The 17,840-nt window shown below is 40.8% G+C and overlaps 1 protein-coding gene and 1 pseudogene across 4 annotated transcripts in view; both read left to right on the top strand.

The window, feature by feature from the left end:
• Positions 1-1,096: 1,096 nt before the first annotated feature.
• The window catches only part of Me3 (malic enzyme 3), a 229,026-nt gene continuing 212,282 nt past the window's right edge, over positions 1,097-17,840 (top strand). Inside the window, exons 1-2 of one of the 3 annotated variants that reach the window (XM_004868221.4) lie at positions 1,097-1,255; positions 1,657-1,854. In XM_004868221.4, the coding sequence (XP_004868278.1) occupies positions 1,672-1,854 (183 nt within the window). In that variant the 5' untranslated portion in view covers positions 1,097-1,255; positions 1,657-1,671. The remainder of the gene's footprint in view (positions 1,256-1,656; positions 1,855-17,840) is intronic. The other 2 variants (XM_087212253.1, XM_004868220.4) reach the window with 2 other exon arrangements.
• Positions 1,719-17,840, top strand: part of LOC147827845 (Krueppel-like factor 3 pseudogene) — a 72,496-nt pseudogene continuing 56,374 nt past the window's right edge. Inside the window, exon 1 of the transcript XR_015451594.1 lies at positions 1,719-1,854. The product of XR_015451594.1 is annotated as a Krueppel-like factor 3 pseudogene (transcript). The remainder of the gene's footprint in view (positions 1,855-17,840) is intronic.

Raw genomic sequence — 17,840 nt, 5'->3', positions numbered from 1 at the left:
GGGGTGAGCTCTGAAGAGGCGCGAGTAGAGAACCATGCCATCGGTTTGGGGGTCAGCTTGAGGGTTATGAAAGAGGCTGCCACCTTCCTTCATTTAACAACTATTGTGCAGTTATACACCAGGCACTGAGCTAAGAGGTGAGGATAAACAAGTCGCTAGGCAAAGAACCTCTCCTCATGCAGCTTATGTTCTAAGAGGAAGACAAACAATATACAGCAGGAAAACAAGCTAATTACTGACTGTGTTAAGTTCTATGAAGGGAAAACCCCTTCATTACGTACTCCATGGTGTTCAACATTGGCTGGAGTGGAGGAAAGCCCTTGAATTGACCAATTAGTGGAGATCTGAGATGGGAATGAGGCAGTTGTTTGGAAGACTGGAGTATGAATGCTTCACATTGAGGCAATAATAAGAGCAAAGGCCCTGAGGTGGAGGGAACTGAGTTGGGTGCAGAAACAGGGAGGAGCAAGGGAGACTAAGGCTCAAGGAGGGGAATCTGGAGTGAGAGGAGCTTGAAGAAGTTGGTGGGAGCCAGGCTAGGGATAACCAATGGGCTTCCATTTTATTCCACACACAATGAAATGTTTGCTTTAAAGGAAATCTAACTACTGTGTGGAGAAGGTACAAAATCAAGTTTTGAGCTAGATGGACACCAAGGTCCAGGTCTGGCCCCAGCAACCCATGGCGGTCTACCATTCCCCAGAGCCCTTTTAGTATCTGCTGAGCCTGTACCAGTGACATCCAACAGCACGTTCTACAAAGAGGGAAGTGTTCTGTATCTACGTATGTACAAGTGGCTCTTGAACACTAGAACTGTGGGTAATGACTAAAGGACTGGATTTTAATTTTATTCTATTTAATTTATCGAAATTTATATAGCCATATGCAACTAATGGCCATTATACTGTACCACACAATGCAACACTGGGCACTGGATGCTTGAGCATTTTTACTTGGAATCCTGCAGCCAGGTCGTTCCCCAAAAGATGGCCATGGGATAGGATGCCCGGGCCGCTACCCGCTAACACCCTTCCACTGTGCCGGGTCAGAATGGAGTCTCTGGGGACACTGGCTTCATCTTGTTTTCAGGGAAGCACACGGTTGTGAGAAAGCTACTGCTCTTTTCAAGCCGCGCCGGCCCCCCAAGCTAGCGACCCAGCCATTGGCGGGAGAGGACAGAGCAGCGCAGCGCCTGGCCCCTCCTGCCCCACAGCGGGACCACGCAGACACCAGCTTCGCTAGCAGCACAGGTGAGGTGAGCAAGGAGGGAACCCAGGCAACCACCGAGCGGGATTGAGGCTATGCCTTCCCCATCCCCCCTCATCCCCCACCCCTGCACCCACGCTGCGCAGTTGCCTCTGCCTCTCAGGATTGGGGGCAGGGATGGTGCCGGCTGTCATCTGCACCAGATCTGCTTTCTGCTTGCTTTCCCTTTTCCCGGGGTTCGGCGAGGAGGCCAGCCACGCGGCACACAGAAAGCAGAGAAAGCAGAGCAGGTTGACATCGAGGAGGGGCGGAGACTGGCACCCTTGATCCTTGGGGAGCCCTCGTCCTCTCCCGGAAGACACGTCTTCTGCCCAGGCCCAGTGCCCCGCTGGCGCCTGGGTCCTGGCTAGTTAGGAGGCGCCCCTGACCTTGGTCTCTCCCTGGTGTCAGGTCTGCGCAAGGACCATGGGCGCCGTGCTGGGAACAGGCGCGCGGCTGGCTCCCCTGGCCGGCAGGGCCTGCGGCACACTCCCGCGCGGGGCACCCTCCCTGCCCACCCGGGGCTGCCACTCCAAGCCTGGCCCGGCGCGCCCTGTGCCCCTAAAGAAGCGCGGATACGATGTCACCAGGAACCCACATCTGAACAAGGTAACGGTCTGAGTCTGGGAGCGGGAGTGGGAGCGATCCTGTGACGAGGCGAAGGGCGCCCCGCCCCCGGGGCCTTGGAAAGATCCAGGGCGCCCTTCCAGTGACTTTCTGGTTTTGCCCTGCGGGAGCTTGGCGTCCTTTGCTTTAGCTTTTTCGCCTTCTCCCGCTTCTGTATGGAGAAGGTAACCAGTAGTGCAGGGAGCTTAATTTCTTCAGCAAAAACACTTTGATCTGGGGTCAGAACTCTCCTTGAGTACTAATCCTGTTGCTCTTGGATAGCTCCTTTAACCTCTGAGTCACTTTTGCCTGTTAAAGAGATATGACTGACTTGGGAATGTTGTAAGATTTAAGGAGAAAGTGAAAGAGAGCCAGTCCTTAGCACAGTACCTGGCATCCAGGGAGATAATGTCAGCTAAGGTTGCGATTATTATTATTAGAGTGGAGGGACAGGAAAGCCTACAATTATAGAACTTCTGGAGCTTGAAGGAGCATCAGAAATCATAGTTCAAAGCTCTCCCTTAACAGAAAATAAAGGCAAAGGGAACTTGTCCAAGGTCACCATCTGGTTAGTTCTGGCTCTGCCACTGGAATTCAGATCTCTAATGTTCTGGTCAAGTTGAGCCTATCGTTAACACCTGTCTGTTGACCTAAAAGTACACCTATTTGTTATGGGGATATAGTTAGGATCTTTGCTTTTGAGGATTGGGTTGAGAGAGAAGTAACCAACCTATATTTGAGGTCTGTCTCCCCCACCTCTTCACATTAACTTGGGCAATTCACTCAACTCTAAGGCTAAAATTTCTCAAGTCTAAAATGAATATTATGATAGACCCACACTATTCTTATGTCATTTGGTTATGAGACAATCAAACAAATAGCTGGATTTGAAGTCATATTTTAAACTATACAAACTGCTGAAAAAATAAGCAAATACTATAAAAATATTAATAATTTCTTTGACTCAATATTGTGAAGTTCATGTTAGGCAGTCTGTGTGGTAAAGGTGTTTTTAAGAAGCAGGAACAATGAAGAGAGGGTAGGGGAATGGGAAGAAAAGAAACAAGATATATTATCTACAGGTATAAATTCCCTATGATGTGTTATCATTATGTATATCTAAAATGTACCAATAAAATAAAAACACACATGCACAAAAGAAGTATATATAATATAATACTATATATATTATATATAATACTATGTATTTTGATTGTTTCCTACAGAATTAATAGAAGAAGCTAAGGAAAAAAATCTTTCTCTCAACCTATACTTATCACACTGAACTTCTCTCCCCAAAAGAGATCTTAATTCTTTGTACATTACAACTTTCTTACATATTAAGGTATTTATATCAGTTTGAATTATGTCCTTAGTAAGTGCTTTAAAATGCACAATGTCATAAGCAAACAAAGGGCTTCTTCAACTTAAAAACCCTGATGTAGGCCTGACACAGAAGTTGAGAGGGCATTCTAAGGGCACAGGTTCTTTCTGGCTCTCTGCTCTGCCTCCTCACTATCAGCTTCATCCTCAGGACGCATCCATGGGAGTTTTTCTCCTCACGTTCTGCCACAGTCCCCCATCTCCTGTTCTCACACCATACCCTCCAGGGAAGCTTCAGTGAAAGAACAAGGATATTTTTCTTTGAAGCCCCAGAAAGTGGATCCCTCTAACTTACAGATTTTGATTGATTCTCTTTCTATTCCTAAGCCAATCACCTGTAACCTAAGCCAGTAGGACCCCCCAGAACTGAAGATAGGGTTTAACCTAAGTGGTTACCTACTTCAAGTGGTTTGGAATAAAAGGAATGTGGTTTCTGTGTAATAAACCTGGATATTGTTGTCTGACAATGGAGGGATGGATGCTGAAAAGCAAAATAGTAAGTTCTCATCATAGGCTCCAATCATGACAGTAATTGTCTTAAACATATGAACATATTATCAATCTCTTGTTTTGTGAATAGTTAAAAAAAAATAAAGAGTTCAAATGCGTCTTTATAACCCTAGGTTTTGGTCCTCTAAATCACCTTTGTCCCTAGCTCCCTCTCCCTGGTTTGAATTGTTATCCTCCCAAGTAATATAAATGGAATATAATCCATAAATCTTTTCATGATGTTAAATAACATTTTTATACATCTCTGAAGTCAGTTGATGCAGGTCTGGGGAGAGGAAGGTACGTAGGTACTGGTGAATACCCGATGGCACCACCCTACACCGAACCTTGGGGAGCAAGGGAAGCAATGGAGAAGCAGCTGTGCCCAGGAGCTGCTGTGGATTCCCACTGGAGTGCCACTCTGCCTGTACTGATCTCCTCCAGTGCTCAGAGGGTCTCTAGAGAAAGTTTGAGGCTTTGGGCTTTTCCTCAGGCAGATGGGAGGATTGTGCTGTGGTTAAACAGAACACCGAGATTATGACGGAAGAAACAGAGAAGGGCAGCTTTGAAAGAGGTTTTGGTGCTGTGGTTAGTGGCAGGTCTGTGGGTAGAATATTTTTTTTTCCTACCAGAACATGAATTCTTCCAGGGCAAGGACTGGACTTCATGTATCTATAGCTGGCAGGCCCTGGTACAGGGAAGTTCCTGAAGGATCTAGCAATTAACATTAAATTCTTGGAATGTGTTCATTCACTCTGTTAGCATCCCACTTGTGAAAGATCAGGAGAGGCATTTAACTTGAAGCTTGAGTGCAGAGGGTGGTCAGGAGTAGGATTTTCTGAGAAGATGAGTGACCAAACTGTATAAGCATCGCTGATATTATGCAGTCAGTGGGCTCTGTACCCAGCTCGATTATGTCCTAACCATGTGATCTGTGATGAATCTTGTAAGCTTCTCTGCCCCTCTTACATCACTGCTGTGAGGATAAAGGAGATAGCCCTTGAGAAATCACTTTGAAAACTGTAACATATTAAGTATTAGATGGGTGTGTAGAGTAGTCTTCAAATTGAAGTTGGAAGGGCCCTACGAGACGAACTAGTGTGGAATTGTTTATGGGTCATAAACCATAAGAGAGAATACTATCTTAGTGGGTCCATGAGCAATCTGCTTTAAAAATAAATGGATTGGAAAAAAAATAAATGGGTTGGAGAAGAATAGAAAAAGAACAAGAACAAGTGCATTCATGTTAATAAAGATAGGCATGGTATCAGATCAGCATGTAAAATGACTATTTGTACTGTGGATTTTGGTTTAAAAATTTTTTGAAGAGCATTGTTCTTATCCAGTGTCATCATTTTCAGAAGACAACACAAGCCTAGACAATGATGAGAGTCCACAGAGATTATCATTGGTTGTACTTGTGGGCAGAGGCAGCTTGCCTCTGAAATTTCAGTCAACTGTGCCAACAGTTCATATCTGCTTTGGCTGATTTAGGCACATTCTTATTCATGATAAAATTGGTATCAAATAATTCCAAGTCTACTCCAGGGGTCTAGATCTAAATGATACAAAATCAACAATATATCAACTTCTATTTCCTTTCTTTTAAATCATTTTGCTACTATCCTGCCTTGTTTGTCCATGTAGACCTGACAACAGAGTTGACATCAGCCATGTTTTACTTAAATAAGCAACTATCAACTCTATTTTATAGGGATCTCTTTAGGGACAGATATCATCCCCATTCTAAAAATGTTGCAGGCTGACCATTAAAATGTACCTGGCCTCATTCTTACCTATAACGTCTATTTTCAGTGCTGGGAATTGAATCCAGGGCCTCGGATAGGATAATCATGCTCTTACCACTGAGATAACACCTCCAGCCCCACTTACAGCCTCTTTTAGGAGGGGTTTTCCTCCTCTGCACTCCCCAAACTAGATTTGAGCCCCCTTTGCTTTATCACTGTTTCTTTTTGGAACTGAACACATTCTACAATAGCTGACTGGTTTGCCTTCCACAGTAGACCCTGAGCACCTTGAGGACAGGGACTGACTTGTCACATGATATTTTGCCTGGCATGAGATATATAATAAATATTTTTTCTTTATCTCAATCAAGTCATAGTCCCTTTTCTCTCAACTTTATTATTAACATCAATACCTCAAAACACAATGCTCTTGTCTGGGTAAATGCCTTCATAGGGTCCATTTTTGAGGAAATATGCCTAGTTGACCCTGATCTTTCCAGACTCCCAGTCATTTCACTAAAGGGGTGTATTACTTCCCAGAGCTCACCAGCCTCCCCTTTTGACCCAACACAACAGTGACTTTTGCTATAAAATTCCACTGGACCATTCACCTACTTCTCTGTAGGTTTTTTTAATCTTAAACTTGGATCTCAGGGAAATAATGAAGGAAAAAATGGATTAGCCATGTCACTGTGATTGTGGACCATTGCATTTCAGGCAGTGGGCCTTCTGACCCTGCCAGGTACAGAAGGGGACAGTCCTACCATGTGGACTTGGTGCCCAGTGCTGCAGCTTTGGCTGCTTATCTGAAGCTGCACAGATTTCAGCTGAATCCCTTCTGCATCCAGAGGTGACTTATCAGACTCCCACACAGCAAGGGTTTGTTTCTGAATGAAATATATATTTTTGTTCAGTGGCAACTTTGAACTTGACAGTGATTCCTTTAGGTAAAAGGAATCTGTCATCATCACAGCTTGGCTCATCCATCATTCTGAAGATGATGGCTGGGTTTTATGGAGAATTAGAAGTTTGTTGGTGATACCAATTTCTGGCCCTAAAGCAGATAACATTATATGCATAATATGTCTTCCTGAGATATCTGCTTCAGATATGTTGTAGAATTGGGCCTCCTGGATGAAAGAGAATCAGTGGATTATTAAGTAAACTTTAGTTCCACAAGCAACAATTTACTCTAAATCTCATCCTCTTGTGCAATGACTCGGGGTATTGATGTTTAAATAGTTTAGGAACAAATGAGCAGAAGCAGATTACAATTAAATCCTTTCCTGTGGAATGCATTTCTAGCTTCATGAGATTAGTAAAGATTTGATATTGAGGCTCTGTGCTTGGGACAGCTAAAAGAACTTGTATTAGAGTAAAGACTAGCAAATTCTAACAAAATGCACCCCAAATAGAGTCTTAAACAAGATAGAATTCTGTTTCTGTCATATAAACAAGGCAGAGTAGGCAGCCATGGGTTGACATGGGTCTAATTTGGTTGCTCTGTCATTCTCTCTGTGTATTTTGATGGCTGCTCTCACTTCTGTTGTCATCTCCATAGAGATGCCAGTGGGATGGGGAATTACCTTTCTAAGGGCACTGGTTAGAAGTTTTAAATCAGAAGTTGGTCATATGCCCACTGAGCTACAACAGAACCTGGAAAATGTAATATTTAGCTGGGTGTCTGTGTTTTCAGCTAAAACTTTTACACCATCAAAGAAAAAGAGAATGATGTGTACTGCCACAAACCATTGATCTGAAACTTTAGTTCTTTTGCTCTGAAAATTTTACCCCAGCTTTTAAAAGCCATCTATTTCTCTGCATCCCCACTAACATCAGCCTTGTTCACACCTCCATCATTCTGTATCTAGCTTATTCAAGGACTTCCTAATTGGTCTCCTATCTTCCAGTCTTTTTCAATCCACTCCCCTGTGCATGTTAACTACACCTGAGAGGCTAAGATCTTGGAAATATCCTTGAACACTTATTTTCTATCATATCCCATATCCAACCTACTAAAAGTCCTCTTCTGGTATTCAACTTCTGCTACTGCAGGTGCCACTTTGTTTTAAACCATTTCTCTGTTGGATGGGGGCAGCAGCCCCCCAGCTGGTCTCCTTGTGTCCACTTTTTGTTCCTTTCACTTATTCTACAAACAATAGCAGAGTGATCCTTTTGTATGGGAGGCAAATAGAGACAATTTTTGAGGCCCATAAGAAATACAAAGATATCTAAGGGGTGGGAAGAGGTGGGAGGCCGGGGCTTCTGTCCACATCTCCAACTTTCTGAAGCTTCCACTCTCCACACTAACTCTACTGGAGTCTGTATTCCTGCTCTGAACCCCTCCAGTTCTCTAATTTTTCTGGAGTCCTGTTGCAGACAAGGGAAACCCTACCAGAGAGGGCTTCATCTTCCAGGGGTCTGAAAGCTAAGCAAGTGTTGGGTGAGGTGCCAGGAGCTCAGGAAGGAGATTTTCCAATCCTGGAACTGGAAGTTGATACACAGAAAATGCTTTTTCACAAGCATATTGCTATAAATGTTGAATTGTCCTCCAGAGAAACCCTATTATGTGTTAAATAAGTATTTGTGTGATTATCATAAAGACACCAGAAATGTTGACTTATGTTAATGAACACTTAATTCAAAATGCAAAGAGTAAATGAAATCTATACTTATGAATATTACTATAAAAAGATGTAACTCTGGAAATGGCTTGGAAATAAGTGTATAAACGTGTATTAGAGTAGTACAATCTATTACCTGTGGGAGATTTATCACCTCTTTATATAATTTTCTTCAATGATCCATTGTCTTTTCAATTTTAGGTCACTGTTTCTAGAGCTGAGTTAATAACATTGAGATCAACTTTTGAAAGTTGACCCATCTGTAACACCTGGATGGAAATCCCTCTGAAGTAGTTTCATTTCGAGCTTTTGTAATTAGTTAACTTCTAGAGACAATATATCTAGATTCATGTAATAAAATATCAACAGTGGAACCTGCTGTCCATTTTAAAAGCCACTATAAACAAAAATATCTAGATTATGTAAGCAGCAGAGCTGGAGGGCAAATCCTGTACAGAAATACATGTTATTTTTCCCCAACCTGAACTGCTTAAACTACTCCAAATCCAGGTTCTATATAGTTTCTCTGGACCCTTTTCCAGGCTCATCTCCAGCTCCCCATTGCTAATTTCAGTTTCTCTTGGTTGTCCTTGGCACTTGTGGGCTTTAGGGTTTATAGCTTTGTTTTGCTTTGCATGTTTGTCATTTCTACTGAAGTTTGCTTTATTTTCTGCTCTCTTCTTTCCAAATGCCAGTCTTAGATTTAGGGAAGGGCACTTTTGATTTGTATGATGGCCATGGCAAAAGGATCACTAATGTACAGCACTTCTGTTAGCAGAGACATGGATTACAGACAGCTCAAAAACCTTCACTTTGATATGTAGAAAGCACGTACATTGAGAAATCCTTTGGGATAATGTCCAACTGCCTTTCTGATGTGGGGCACAAAAGATGCTCTATGATTGTGTGATGAAAATCTGATGGATATCTTATAATTGGGGGTGCCAAGGTCAGTGGTTAAAAGCATGCATTCATTTTGTACACAGATGGTTACCAGGCAGCCAATTCAAACACAGTTCCTACCAAAAGAACACCGTAAAGAGTAAAATATACCCAGTCATTTGAGGAGAGGGATTTTTGTTGCAAAGATCATTAGCTTTTGAGGAACTTCAACAAGAGAAAAATCAAAGCTGCATTTGCTTTGAAAAGTGGTTATTGAAGCTAGAGGATATAGTTGAATGATCAGCAACTTGAGAATATTTTTAAAGCATTTTTTTCTCATTCTGCATTGCTTGGTAGTGAGCTACCTGAAGCCTATAGCATGACTGATCCTGAAACATACTCCTCTCTGATGTGCAGTTCTGGAGAAAGGCTCTATTGTGTCCTTTGTTTTGTGTCACTTTGCTTTGCTATTTCAGAAAACAGAAGGAAGGAGTCTGATCTCCACTAATTTCCATTTTCTGAGTGGAGGGGCTATCTACTGACTTCCCAAATGGAGCGTGGTCACCAAGTGTAAAGAAGAGCTAACGTTTGTCATGCTTTACTGTCCCCATCTCCTTTTTCTCTGGTTGTGAAAGGGGTGTTGAGAATTTCTACCTAGATCCCTACTATATTGAATTTCCTTTGATAGTATTATGGAAGTAGTTCAAGTATAGTTACAACAGGTTGAATTTTTTAAAAAATTCTTTTATTGGTACATTTTAGGTATACAATATGTTTACATTTATCATTGGGTGCTTGTACCTGTACATGATATATCTTGGTTCTTATTTTTTCCCCATTACCTGTGTGCCCTTCACCCCCTCCACCCTTCCCTATTTACATAGACTTCATTTCCATTTTTTTTTCTTTTCTTATAATTTTTCCTTTCCCTTCTTCCCTTTCCCCTTCCCCTCCCACCACCCCTACACCTTTGGACCTTTTCCTATTTCAAATTGTCAATTATTCATTTTAATCATTTTAATCCTTATTTACACTTTCAGTTTCTCACACTAGAGAAACTATTCAGTATTTACACATGTGTGTCCTATTTATTTCACTTAAGAGTATGGCCTCAATATGCATCCATTTAGGTATAAATATCTCTAGTTTCTCATTCTTTATGGCTGAGGAGTGCTCCATTTTATAAAAAAAAAAAAAAAACCACATCTTCTTTATCCAGTCTCCAGTTGATGGGCACTTGGCCTGTTTCCAAACCTTAGCTATTACAAACTGTGCCGCTATAAACATGGGTGCACATATATTGCTGTGGTATGATTCTTTTAATTCTTTGCAGAAGATACCCAGCAGGGGAATAGCTGGGTCAAATGGGACCTCTAGCCCTAGTTCTTTGAGGTATCTCCATACTGATTTCCACAGTGGTTGCACCAGTCTGCACTCCCACCAACAATGGAGAAGGGGTCCTTTCTCCCCACACCCCCACCAGCATTTGTTATTGGTTGATTTCATGATAGCAGCCATTCTTTCTGGGGTGAGGTGGAATCTCAGTGTTGTTTTCATCTGCATCTCTCGAATGACCAGTGATGTTGAACATTTTTTCATATATTTATTTGCTGCTTTTACTTCTTTGTCTGAGAAATGTCTGTTCATTTCAGATGCCCATTTTTGAATTGGGTCTTTGAATTTGGGAGGTCTGATTTTTTTCAATTCCTTATATATTCTAGATAGTAGACCTTTGTCTGAGGTACAGATGCTAAAAATTTTTTCCCCACATTGTAGGTTGTCTGTTAGCTCTGTTGGTGGTTTCTCTTGCAGTGCAGAAGCTTTTTAATAAGATGAGATCCCAGTTGTTGATTCTTTTGTGTTAGTTCCCGCACTACTGAGGTTTTGTTCATAAAGTCTTTTCCTATGCCAATGTCTTCAAGAGTTCTACCTAACTTATCTTCCAGCAACTTTAGTGTTTCTGTCTTAATATTTAGATCTTTAATCCACTTTGATTTTAGTTTAGTGCATGGTGATAGGCATGGGTCTAGTTTTAATGTTCAGTAGGTTGAAATCCAGTTTTTCCAGCACCATTTATTAAATAGGCTATCTTTCCTCCAATGAGGGTGGTTGGCTCTTTTGTGAAAGATGAGGTGGCTGAGTATGTCTGGAGTTGTTTCTGCATCTTCTAATCTATTCCACTGATCCTCGGGTCTGTTTCTTTGCCAGCACCATGCTATTTTATCACAGTAGCTTTATAGTATAGTTTCAGGTTGGGGATTTTGATACCACCAGCCATGTCTCTGTTGCCTAGAATTGCTTTTGCTATTCTAGGTCTCTTCTGGTTCCAATAACAGGTTGATTTTTTTATCATATACATTATGGCAGGAATTGTTCTAAGAAGTTGATATGCATTGAACTCATTTAATACTATATGACAAAAATTTGAGATAGACACTGTTATAATTCTTATGTTAGAGATGAGAAAGCTGAGGCATGAGGAGTTTATTTCATTTGCCTGCCCATGGTCATTCAGCTCATACTGACAGAGCTTGGGCCCAAGCTATCTTGTTTTAGGACCTGCACCCCCTGTGCTGCCTTTCACAGCCAGTGTGCAAGGTCCCTTTTACCTGGTGCCCCTGTATGAAGTCAGATGTGCTGTGGTCTTTCCAAAAAAAAAAAAAAAAAAAACTAAGGTATTCACTGATTCCTGCTGAGGGCTTCTGATTAGCTATTATCATTTTCAGTGGCTCTGTTAAAATCAGGGAATCTTGGAGTTGGAGACAACTTTCAAGATCACTGGATGCCTTATACTTACCCTCTAAATATGTGAAATTCTCCTAAGAATCATTTTTAAAATATTAAATTTATCAATAAACATTTAATGAGTTTCTATTCCATTTTAAACAGTACACACCTCATGGTGAATACAGTATTTTTCCTATCTTTGAGCAGCTTACAGTGTAACAGACGTGCAAGTGAGGACCAATGTATAATGAGGCAGGTTCACTTCAGTGGGTAGATGTAGTGAGAGGGACATTTGTACAAATGTTAAAGAAACGTGGAGGAGAAGTGCCAGAACACTTCCAATGAGAGTATTTTCAGAGCTGACACTGATGGAAGATTCAGAGTCAGGGCTGGTAGAGGAGAAACTATTTAGGTTAGACTATGAGAGAATGAATAGCCACCCATCACTTTTATGGTTGAATGTGTAGAACTTGAGCAATAGACCAATACCTATAAGGAGCATCATTTTCAGAGATCTAAATAATATTATGAAATCTCTAATTTGACAAATAGATTTAATATTGCCAGTATTTGGATATGCTCTTTGATGTCATTCTTTTCCTTCCATGTTACGTTAGGAGGTGTTATTCATATTAGACTCATGAAAATATTGAGCATACTTCAAGACTCAGCATTTCCAGGGACATCTCTGCCACACTACTTTCCTCAGTAATGCCACATGGAAGCAACTAATTCATCTTCCACTCTCCTTTGGCATTTAGCATGTATAGTTCTCATGGCTCTTTACCACTTTTGGTTTCAGTGTACATTTATTACTGTTTGTATGTGTGCGTGCGTGTGTGTGTGTGTGTGTGTGGTCTGTCTATCTGTCTCCATGACTTATGTCATCTTCAGATCCAGAAGACTGTGTTGGGCATTGCATAGCCAGGACAATACCTTCCTCATAGTGTAGCCTCAATGAGCTTTATGATTACTTCCACATTCCCTGTGCCTCCACAGACCAGAAACCAATAAGGTGGAGACCAGTAATATACCAACTGCCATCTGCCATCACTTCTGAAAATATGGTGAAAAGCTTGATCTGACAATATAAAAATTATTTTTAGACCTCTTCATGGGACTTGGAAATTTTTGAAATCTGAAGAAATATTTCATTCCAGCCATATAAATTTTGGAAAAATATTTTTAAGAGAGTTCTCTGCTCTGGTGCTTGTCCAGGTGCACTTTATCTGAAGAATAGCATTTTTATGATGAGACTACTTTAAGACATTTAAACTTAGACCTGGTGTAACTAGCAAGAGGTTAAAAGATTTTGGGTGTGAATGAAAGTAATCAGCTAGAACCAATCGTGTGTGACACTCTATCAACCCCCAGAGACACAGCTGTGACCAAGTATCAGGGAGCAGAGCACATGTCTTAAATCTGGGAATTGAATCAGAAAAGCCAATGTTTCTTGCTATGGTTTGAATCTGTCATGCAAGAGTTCATGTACTGAAATTTATTCTCCATTTCTAGTTTTTAAAAGGGTAGAAACTTAATCCAGCTATGGTATTTAGAGGTAGATCCTTTGGCAGGTGATTCATATTAGATAAGGTCATCAAGGTGGTTGTGTTATACATAATCTCGAGAGATTATAGAGAATTGCCATGACTCTGAGCCAAATTTGAGTCCTTCATTGTCAGCCAGCATTCGAGAGCAGCTCATGCTGGAAAAACTTGACCAGGGAAAAGCAGCTTGTGGAGTCCTTTTAAGTGGCTCTTCTAATTGGGGAGGGCTCAGGGAGAGGGGGAGTGCAAGTGGAATTTCACAGGAGCAGAACTTTGCTAAGTTAGTGGGGGTTGGGGGAAGTTTCACACAGTTTAGTATAACAAAATATCACACCGGTGCTGTGCCGAGTATCCTGTTTACAAGGTTGTAAAGTTAACATTGTTGCAGACTTCACACAGGGTGTGTTGGTCTGTCATGCATTAACTGAGAGGACTCTCAAGAGGGGAGGAAGGGGAAGGAGACCACCTGGAATCACTGGACTTCACACAAATGGAGTCAGGTTGGCTATCACAGTTTAATATTGATGGCTTTATAAGAAGAGGAAATGAATAGAGGACACACACACACACTTGTGTGTGCATGCTCCCTGTCTGTTGCCACATGGAGCCCTGTGACAGCAAGAAGCCTATTACAAGGTGTGACCTCTTGACCTTGTACCAGAACCATGACCCCAAATAAAGCTTTATAAAGCTTCCCAGCCTCAGGTATTCAGAGTGACAAAAATGGACTAATATAATTGCAATCCCACCTATGTCATTCACTAGATCTGGATTTTAGGAAGGCCACTTTACTTGTTTGATCATCAATTTCTTCATCTATGAATAAGGATGATAATAAAATATGCACACTTGACAAGCTGCTGTAAAGATTAAATTAAATAATGTATGTAAAGCACTTTGTAAGTGTTCAACTAATTTATCAGTTAATCCACATCTCTTAAGCTTCTTAATACAATGTGTAAAGCCTTGTGTAGGCTGCAGAAGTCACAAACAAAGTAGGGTTTAGACCTGGTCCATGCCCATCTAAGGCATCCAGTCTAGGAGTAGAGAGAAAGACTAAAGGATCAAATTCTTCTCTATGAGCATGGACTACATCTGATTTTAGCAGACTTTATAAAAGAAGAGTGGGTCAGGGAAGAGTTAGGGTGGGTAGAGACCTCATTAATAATTGTTCTATAGTTGATGGAGCTTAAACCTGAACAATCTAGACATTTGTCTGAAAGAGCTGTAAATAAAAATGTCTCTAGAGCCAGAAATTCAAGGGTCATTTAAAGAACTGGTACTTCTGGACATTGAGGCTGGTGTTGAATATAGTGGCTTCCATTAGGGATCTCTGAACTTTGTCCTAATATTTTGGCACATTCTAACCAAGTTTTTAAAATCTACTCTACAAATCAATCCAAATTAAGCTGGAGTTCTCTCTGTAGCTGCTCCCCTCATCATCAATATAACACCACCAGTTTCATGAGATTAAAATAGCAACACAACATAAAAGAATATATGCTTAGTATATAAAAAACTCAAAAAAATAATGCCCTCAAATGAAAGACCCAATCAAATAATGGGCAACCAAAATAAATAGATACTTCTCAGAAGTACAGGTGGCCAATAAATACAAGAAAAAATGTTCAACATTGCTGGCCATTAGAGAAATGAAAATTAAAATAACAGTCTTACTCCAGAAAGAATGGTTATCATCAAAAAATCAAATAATAACAAATGCTGCTGAGGCTACAGGGAAAAAGAAACCCTTCCACATTGTTGGTGGGAATGTAAACTAGTGCAGCCACTATGCAGATCAGTATGGAGATTCTTTAAAAAACTAAAAATAGAAATTCCATTTGATCCAGCTATTCCTTCCAGAAATCTTCCCGAAAGAGTTAGAGTCATCATATTGCAGTGAAACATGCAAATCTGGTTTTAGCCGTGCAGTTTATAATAGCTAAATCTGGAAACAGCCTGTATGTCCATTAACAGGTGAATGGATAATGAAAATAAAGGATTCATATACAATGGAGTACTACTCTTCCGTAAAGAAGGATAAACTTGAAGCATTTATAGGTAAATGGATATAACTTGAGGCCATAATGTTAAGTGAAATAAATCAGATACACAAGTTTAAATATTGCATGGTTTCTTTTATATGAGAAACCCAAAATATTAATGAAAAGCAAAATAAAAGATAGATAATAGGAAGTAGGGAGGTCCTTTTCAAGTGGAAAGGGGAACAAGAGATGGAGAGGAGACAGAAGGAAGGGAAAAGGGATTTAAAAAGGAAAATCAAAGAAAAGATGGAAATAGAGCTTTGTAGGAACCAGCCTACAAGTTTATCCTGGACCATGGAACCAACAAGGTCTAAAGACAAAAGACACAAAGATAATTTGGAAGAGGAGAGCCAGAGGACTCTTGCCTCTAGTGGAGAAAGAGCCCCAATCTGACAGCTCCTCACTTTTGTTAGACTTGCACAAACAAGAAGCAAGCAAGCATGTGATCCAGGATTCAAGGAAAGTTTACCAGGTTCTCATAATTTGTGAACTTCACCCAGATGTGTATTTTCTTTTAGTCAGACCTCAGCAGTAAGTTGGTTCTCTCCTTGAAACTGGCTGGCACTAGCATGGTGCCCCATGACCCCCAGGGGAGGGATGGCTTGCTATCCCTACCCCTGTCTTTCAAGGACAGTTCAACTCAGGCTTCAGTCTCACACCCTGTTTCTCACAGAGCTTTCTCAAATGGAAAGGGGATTAAGAGTTGGAGGGAGCAGGGAGGGATGGAATGGGAAGGGGACAAAAAAATATTAAGATGTGCTATGTATATGTACATACTCGTGATAAATGTAATCATTATATACTGCAAACATGTACTAATAAATATACATTAATTTAAAAAGAGAATATGTGTTTTGGAGTAGAGCATAAAAGTTAACGGGTTGCTTCAAATTTAGCTAAATAGGGCCCTGCTGGGCCAACTAACAGTCAGATTGGGCAAGGAATTTTAAGATAGTCCTAAAGCCTTCATATTCTCTGCTGGGGGTAATTAACAAATTTTTGCATTATACATTTTCAAAGAACGTCTGTCCTGTATTTGAAGTCAGGATGAGCATTTCCCCAAAAGACTGAGAAATTATCTTTCACATCCTTTTGTCATTGGGTAGGTAATATATTTTCATTTTACCACCATTTTGCAGATAAGATTTCAGAGGATTCTATCCAGGAAGTGATAGTGGAAGGGAGTCTTACTGTGCCTATCTCTTACACCCACACTGCCTTTGAAAGGTAGCACTTTGCCTGCCATCCCAATAGAGTGCCTTGAATCAGCCTTAGTTAACTTGGGCAGAAATACTTTTCTATGTCTTCATAGAAGAGCAGAAGAAATCTTCAATATTAAACATTGCCGTATGTTGCATACCTGAACACCTGCTAGCATGGCTCCTGCTACCACTCTTGTGCATCTCTTTTCGATGAATGGACATGTTCCATGCTCCAACTTTCTTAAGTTTCTATTTTCTTTTGTAGAAACATGATCTCCAAAACAGTCGATAAACTGTTTGACAGAAAATTCACCCCTCATGTCATACTCTCTCCTTTCTTATCTTTCATTTTATTTTTGGTCTATTCTAGTTATTTGTTTTGACTGGTGAAATCACTTGAAGTCACAAGGACAATGAATAGCAGTCCAGTTGCTGTTTGATGAAACAGGAGTAGAGATGGTTGGGGTGGAGAAAAACCTATTAACAGTCATTTTTAGAAATAGGCTTTGAAATCCACCTATCAGAGCTGAAATATTTCTCCTATTCTCACACTCCAAGAGCTGGCAGCAGCTTCTTCGCATGTCCCTGGAGCCTCAGAAGCCACCTGCCCATCCCTGTAGGAGATGATGGCATGGGTGCCTGAGGGGCAGCCAGCCAGGGACAGTTCCCTAGTAACCTCAAGTTACCTCCAGTAACCACTTGCCTTCAATCACTGGCCTCAGCTTTGGGGCTGGAGTGTTCTGAATCTCTCTAGCTGCTCTCTTATTGACTGAACTGTTCAATATTCTGTGACAGAATCAGTTACTTCCTGAACTCACTCGGGTAATAACATTAGAAATAATAATAGCAAACTCTTATATAATGCTTACTATGCCAGGTATTCTCATAGGTGCTCTACATAGATTGTTTCTGAGCAGGAGAACTACTGTGAAGAAGGCAGACTTAGCATCTTTCCCTGCTATGTGAGGCATATCCTGAGGATTTTCATGCTACCACCAAGGTCAGGGCTGCCAACCTAAGAAGACCTTTCATCTTACAGTGTCCTGTTTCTTGCCTTGGATTTCATCTCTACTTCCCTCCTTGCCCATCCATCCATTGTTTATTAAGCGCCTATGAAATACAAGGCACTGCTAAGTATTGTGAATAACATCGTAAACTTGACAGCTATGAACCTTCTTAATGAGTGTACAATTAGTGAGAAAGATAATTAATAAAAATTACAGAGACAGTAGGGGAAAAATAAACAGGCTACAGTGGGAGAGAATAATAGAGAATATGTATCCAATGGGAGGGAAGACATCTTTTTTTTTTTTTGCTTAAATTCTTTTATTGGTACATTTTA

Source organism: Heterocephalus glaber, unplaced genomic scaffold (genome assembly GCF_053883595.1).
Source record: "Heterocephalus glaber isolate CG9 unplaced genomic scaffold, H.glaber_assembly_v1.0 deba00001429, whole genome shotgun sequence".
NCBI classification, from domain to species: domain Eukaryota; kingdom Metazoa; phylum Chordata; class Mammalia; order Rodentia; family Bathyergidae; genus Heterocephalus; species Heterocephalus glaber.
The sequence above is the reverse complement of the archived record's forward strand: the minus strand, read 5'-3'. Positions and strand labels throughout refer to the sequence as shown.